Raw genomic sequence first — 6964 nt, forward strand, 5'->3', positions numbered from 1 at the left:
TTACTTTGTCTCTTTTCCTTAGGTATTTTATTATATGTTTGCTATTGTGGGAATGGAGTCTTTCCAAGATCTGGTGCAGTATTCGGGCTATGACATAGAGGGTGGCTCAGATCTCTTCTGCAGCAATGAAAAACTGGAAAATTCAGATTTTTGGCATGAACGCTATTGCAACAACAACTTCAATGACATCATCCATGCAATGATCGTGCTTTTTGAACTAACTGTTGTCAATCAGTGGCATGATATCCTTTAGTACATTAATAATGAGTTTTAATGATTTTTTTATATATTTCAGGTTTTGTATATTTGATTATCTATTCATGTAAATTATTCCTGAAGTGCGATATCCTGTGGAGTCAGAACATGGACATGGAATGAGTTACTGAGGTCAAGAATTAAGCATGTGGAAATGAGCTATTGTGGAGTGGTACACTGGGAGAAACATAATACTTTGAGTTGATTTGAGCATGTCAAAAGAATGCAAGTCAAAGACTTTTCAAAGAAAGTGTATGGTAGTACAATTAAAGGGGTTGGTGAGAGAGGAAGAAACCTTATATTAAGGAAATAGAGTGGAAGAGTACTGAATGGAGAGAAATAGGGGAGGAATGCATGGAATTGTGTATGCAAGGGAGGCATGGAAGGATAGGGACAAGTGATGACTTTTGCTGTAGTCAACCTCTTCATGGGGTTCCCAGAGGAAATGGGCATCAGAGATATAGGTAATAATGAAGGTAATTTAAGAGACCCAGAATTGCTTTTATGGGGCTCCTGCTTTACAAACAGAAGGGATCAAGTGACCTTTTGCTGTTTGAATTCCTTTGGAGAGAGAAGCTCTTCAGTAAGTTTGTACTCATTTTCTTCTGTTGATGATACTAAATCCTTTATTGAAAGTGACTCTCACTATGGAAACACATGCAGGTGAAGTCTGGAATGCCTGTATTTGAATTAGTTGCAAGTCCCAGGACTCCATTTCTGAGGTTCCTGCAGCTTTGAGACTGTGCCCTAGTTAGAAAAAGGGATGACCTCAAAATCACATCAAAGCAACAACAAAAGTGCAACACTACATAATGTAGCTGAAATACTGGCTTTACCAAAACAAAGTGGCTTAATATTCACAGAAATCTACCATCACCCTCTTAATTCCAAATGCTCATAAATCCAGCTGCTCCTTTCCATCACCTGAAAAGACCTTCCAGTGCAATCTCACCTCAGTATGCTGAGTATTCAATTATTTCCAACAGCACTGGACCTTCCCATTCAAGCCCCTCCATAACCAACCACTTATGGGGGAGAAATGAAAAACAGGCCTGTTTCACACTTCAGCATCCTTTACAAACAGATCTCTCTGCTACCATCAAACTTAACACTAACAAGACACCTACACACACCAAAATGGTCCAACAACCATTAAATAAATGCCCTTTCAACAGTCTTCAACACTCTTCTTGACCTGTGGTCCCACCAGGTAGACATGGCCTGTTCCAAAGGGCTGCAGGAGCTTTATGGAAGGGATATGTGGCAGTAAGGTTAAGGAAAGGAAGAGTTTAAGTGGTTCTTGGTGAAGTTTGCGTTCATCAAAGATGTATAATGTCACCAGGGCTGTTTAATCAGTTAGTGGATAAGGTGGTGAAGGAATTAAATGTGAGGGACATGGAATGAATAGATTTATGTGATGAAAGTTATGAAATCTTTTAGATGCCTTTTCTCTAGGTTTTCATTGCTTCTTCTGCAAGATACTTTTTGTACTTAAAAAATTTGTTTCACATTCTAGATATCAAAATCTAGTATTGTTAACAGTGTTCATCCTTAACTCCAGTACACTTATTGCTTATGGCTATGCGACAGTGACCGTATCATGGGCCCGCTTGTACTTTATGCTCTTTCATCTCATCTGTGTAATAATTGTTTTAAAGTGAGTAAATTGCATTTTGATGTTTCTCTTGTTACTCTTTAATAAGGTGTAAGTTTACAGTATCAGTTTTGCCAAATATAGTACATATGCTATGTAATATTTTCAGAAGTTTGTTAAAGTAACTGCAATCAGTGCCATTATTTTAATAGTGGTTTAATACAAAAAAGTTTCGGAGGAATATCTTTTCCTTTGTAGTGAGCACTAACTGTTGCTCATTTAATCCTTGGATTTTTTTTTTTTATTAAATCACTTTCATACCTCCAGAACTTTCAGTATTTAATATATTTCTGTTCACGAGGTGAGAATAGCAAGTGAATGAAAAATAGTATCTGTATACCTGATGTCTTAAGTGGTCTGTCAACCTGACTTGTAATCATCGAGCTACCTAATGCTTTCTTTTTAGACCTATCTCTGTTATCAGCCATTAGTGCCTATCAATCAGCCTTATTATTTTCAGATCCTGATCTTTAGTAAGGGTATTATAGCTTCATTGTCTTTCCCTTACATCAGCTTGGACTACAGACTCTATAGAAACCCCAAACATGAGAAATTTGGTTCTTAAGTACACTTCATACGACAAATCACATTTATAATTCTTTGGCAAAACATCAATGCAGTAGGACTATTTGCTTCTCCATTAAACTCTCCCAAATGAAAACAGATTGCATCAGCAGCTTATTACATCATCAACATTCCCAGATGAAAGCCTTTGGATGATTATATAGCAGCCTTTTACTTCTTTGGTTTCCATATTAGTTTTAAATACTGCATCTTAAAGGAAAATAGATCTTACAGTATGGAGTACTGTCCTGCATACGAGTACCTGTAATGAGACTGCCATTAGGCAGGGCTAGTGCACTGCACTCAGTGCAAATCATGCGTATTCTGTATATCTGTTAGTCTTGGGCTCGCTCTGGGCTGTCCGTTGCCAGTTACTGAATCTTGTAATCTCAAAAGCACCTTTAGGGGAGTCAGTTGATGTTGTCTACAGCTAGAGAGAGAGAGATAAACGATCTCAGTCACTCAAAGAGATATACATCTCTCTATTTTAGTAATTTTTAGAATAAAAGACAATTTCTTTGTTTTTTTTTTTTCTGCCGCTGTCTCTCGCGTTTGCAAGGTAGCACAAGGAAACAGACGAAAGAAATGGCCCAACCCACCCCCATACACATGTACATACATACACGTCCACACACGCAAATATACATACCTACACAGCTTTCCATGGTTTACCCCAGACGCTTCACATGCCCTGATTCAATCCACTGACAGCACGTCAACCCAGGTATACCACATCGATCCAATTCACTCTATTCCTTGCCCTCCTTTCACCCTCCTGCATGTTCAGGCCCCGATCACACAAAATCTTTTTCACTCCATCTTTCCACCTCTAATTTGGTCTCCCACTTCTCCTCGTTCCCTCCACCTCCGACACATATATCCTTTTGGTCAATCTTTCCTCACTCATTCTCTCCATGTGCCCAAACCATTTCAAAACACCCTCTTCTGCTCTCTCAACCACGCTCTTTTTATTTCCACACATCTCTCTTACCCTTACGTTTCTTACTCGATCAAACCACCTCACACCACACATTGTCCTCAAACATCTCATTTCCAGCACATCCACCCTCCTGCGCACAACTCTATCCATAGCCCACGCCTCGCAACCATACAAAATTGTCGGAACCACTATTCCTTCAAACATGGTGTGTTTATATTTTTGATGATAATGAGATTATTTGTTCATTTATTCTTTTACAAAAAATTCTGCATGTGTACATGATACATAAATACCTGAATATATATTATAAAAAATACTGTTATGTGAAATAAGGTTTTCTTTGTTTTAATGGTTACTGTATCTCTAAAATGAGAAGGGATGTGAAGTGATCAGTATGTTTAGAAAATTTTGGGAGATAGTTCATGTGCATAAATTGGAGATCATTAATACAGATACATCATTCAGTAAGTTTAAAGGCAATAGTTTTAGTTTCTCATTCAAGTTTAAAAAAGACACTCGGAATGTTTCATCTTAACACAAATGTGTAGTATCAGTTTTCCATGTATGAGTTGTAATAGTTTATTTTTGGCTTTAAATTTGACTCATAAGCATCATTATGTTATTTCCTTGCAGCATTTTCACTGCATTTGTCCTAGAGGTATTCATCTTAGAGTATTCTACCACCTGTGAGGGGAACCTTGAGTCACAAATGGAGAAGAAAATCCAGGAAATGGGTCTCAGCTTCAAAAAGTAAGTTAAGTAACGTCTTCCCTTCCCCGATAGGATCCTTAGAATTTGACATTCAATTAGCATGTCTTATTATGTTTTTCTATTGTTGATGGTTATATTACTTTTTGATGCTCTTCTTTGTAGAAAAAATTGTTCCTGGCATGTTTCAGAAAAAAGTCGAAGATACTATCTGCAGCTAGTCAGGAGGATCTGGTGGTCACAGACTCGGAGAGTTCCGACTCAGAAGATGAATTAGATTCCCCGCACATGAAGGCAACTTCTAGTGATGATGGAGAGGTCACTCAAGGAACTTCAGATTTTTACTCCAAAGATTTGTCTGGTGAAACCGACGTTAGATTTCATATAACAAAACGTAAGTTTTTTAATGCAAAGTGCCTATCTGCCTTTTCAACCTTTACAAGGTAGTACCAGGAACAGATGACAAATATCATTTGTGTATATATAGTCCATATCTTTCATGTAGGTATTGGAAGCATATTCTACGATCCTCAACAAGTATGAGCCAGTGATGCCTTTTCTTTGTCAATTCCTGGTACTACCTTGCTAATGCAGGAAATGGCAAATATGTATGTGTTATTGAAAAGATTACTCAAGAAAATGTTCCTACTTTGCTCCCAGGTGGTGTGGGAGGTTGGATTTTTAATGTGGGAGGATCTATGCTGGAAGCATGGATGCTCCTCTATATGAACACAGTAATTATGGTCTATTTGTAGGCTTGATTTCCTTCTATATGCACCTGATCACACTACACAATTTGTTTTTTTTTTCAAGGTGTGATTTCACATATACATATGGCTTTGTTTTAAACAAGTAGTGTATTACTAAGTGTTTTTATGTGTTTGCCTGTTATTTACAGAGAACATAAATTCCCTGGAAAAGTGAAATAACTTCATGTGTCAAAAACAAATACCATAGAAATTCTTTTATTCTAAAACTGCTACAATAGTGTGCATGTACATGTGGTACCACACCCAAATGATGTATAAGCATTCTCTGACTTTATCTTGTTAGTTTCATGATGACTAAGATGAGGGAGAGGCTTAGCAAATAAAAGGATGTAGTGGTCTCACTGACTTAATATATTAAATGTGTCCATCAGTTGTGTTGATCTTACAGCTTCATTTTGTTGGTTTGGCTTCCTCCTCGTTGTTCATCTTCTTCATTTAATGGTCAGCAGAGGCTTATACCTCCATGTCATGAATACAGCACAGTACAGGAGTAAGTCTCTTAAGCAAAACATTTTCCAAAACAATTCCCTTCAACTGTATTTTTTCTTTGCAGGGCTAAAAAATGCTGAGGTTCTCCTGCAAAAGATGTTTGAAAAAGAATTAGAAGTGGATGAATTAGGTCCTGATATTGTGAATCTAGATCAAGATTTAGAAGATGAAGCAAGGTACCTAGCAAGTCAGAACCGAACTCTCTGGAGCATGTGATAAGGATAGAAATATGATAATCCACTTTATAAATTATTTCTCTAAACAAGATCTGGTAAATGACCAAAAAAGTTATATGATGTAGTTGTCAAAACTATTATCTCAGTACATGCATTGCAGACTGCCCTTGAATTAGATAACCATATATATATATATATATATTATCCCTGGGGATAGGGGAGAAAGAATACTTCCCACGTATTCCCTGCGTGTCGTAGAAGGCGACTAAAAGGGGAGGGAGCGGGGGGCTGGAAATCCTCTCCTCTCGTTTTTTTTCTAGTATTCCAAAAGAAGGAACAGAGAAGGGGGCCAGGTGAGGATATTTCCTCAAAGGCCCAGTCCTCTGTTCTTAACGCTACCTCGCTAACGCAGGAAATGGCGAATAGTTTGAAAGAAATATATATATATATATATGGTTATTGCATATACATACATACATAGTTTCATTAAATATTTATTAAAGAGATCTGAGTATCACAACTAGTCACTTTCTAAGTATTGTTAATATAGTGTACAGTTTTTATCTTGACATAGTGTATTTACTGTTTACTTATACACACAATGTTGACAAATTTTCATAAATTTTAAGAATATCTTAAAACATAGTGAAAATTTTTATCTTTACAGTATTTTCTTGCTTTTTTTTTATGGTGAATTCTCTAAATTGTACCAATTGTTACTGTATTTCCCTAGGTTGACACTTGAGCTAATGTTAAATAATGATGATTCGCTTTTACTGTATTAGATTAATAAGTGCACATTCCTCTTTGGGGAGCAATCTTAATAACTGCTATTTACTTTAGTATATCATGTCAATTTGTAGCATCCTGATTAATTTATTTCTTTTTCTATAATCATGACTTGGCCTGTGCCAAATTCATGTTAATGAATGCTGATTCATGTGTTTAGCTGAAAACCATACCAGAGGAAATTTAAGAGAAAACTGAGATCTGATGTTACATGATAAGGGAATATTGGAGTAAACAGCATTCCATAAATATTGTTAGGATACAAGATTTGACCATGTGCTGTTCCCATTGGTTTAATAGGATGTTTACCTGCTCCATACCAATAGAGGTTAATATTTATTACAATGCCTTAGTAGATATCAAATTCCTATTTTTCCTGGTCACTTATAGTACTGGAGTTTTCGTAATAAAATTTCTTTACAAATCTTAAGCCTAGAAAATCTTGGAACTTTGTATAAAACATTATTGAAAAGGTTGTTGTGATTTGTAGCAAAAGCAGTTTAATCCATTACTACTTATCAAATGTTCCATGATCTCAGTTAAGTGTTAGCTGATCAGAAAAATTATGGTAAAGCCAATTAGATAAATATTTAAAAATTACAATATATATATATATATT

At 36.3% G+C, this 6964-nt stretch overlaps 1 protein-coding gene across 8 annotated transcripts in view; it reads left to right on the forward strand.

Annotated features, from left to right (window-relative positions):
• The window catches only part of LOC139746870 (two pore channel protein 2-like), a 108989-nt gene extending 102025 nt beyond the window's left edge, over window positions 1-6964 (forward strand). For all 8 annotated transcript variants that reach the window (XM_071658514.1, XM_071658515.1, XM_071658513.1 and 5 more), the window contains 5 exons: window positions 23-242; window positions 1822-1912; window positions 4047-4163; window positions 4313-4515; window positions 5445-6964. In XM_071658514.1, coding sequence (XP_071514615.1) covers window positions 23-242; window positions 1822-1912; window positions 4047-4163; window positions 4313-4515; window positions 5445-5596 — 783 coding nt within the window. In that variant the 3' untranslated portion in view covers window positions 5597-6964. The remainder of the gene's footprint in view (window positions 1-22; window positions 243-1821; window positions 1913-4046; window positions 4164-4312; window positions 4516-5444) is intronic.

This window comes from Panulirus ornatus, chromosome 66 (assembly GCF_036320965.1).
Source record: "Panulirus ornatus isolate Po-2019 chromosome 66, ASM3632096v1, whole genome shotgun sequence".
Lineage (NCBI taxonomy): Eukaryota > Metazoa > Arthropoda > Malacostraca > Decapoda > Palinuridae > Panulirus > Panulirus ornatus.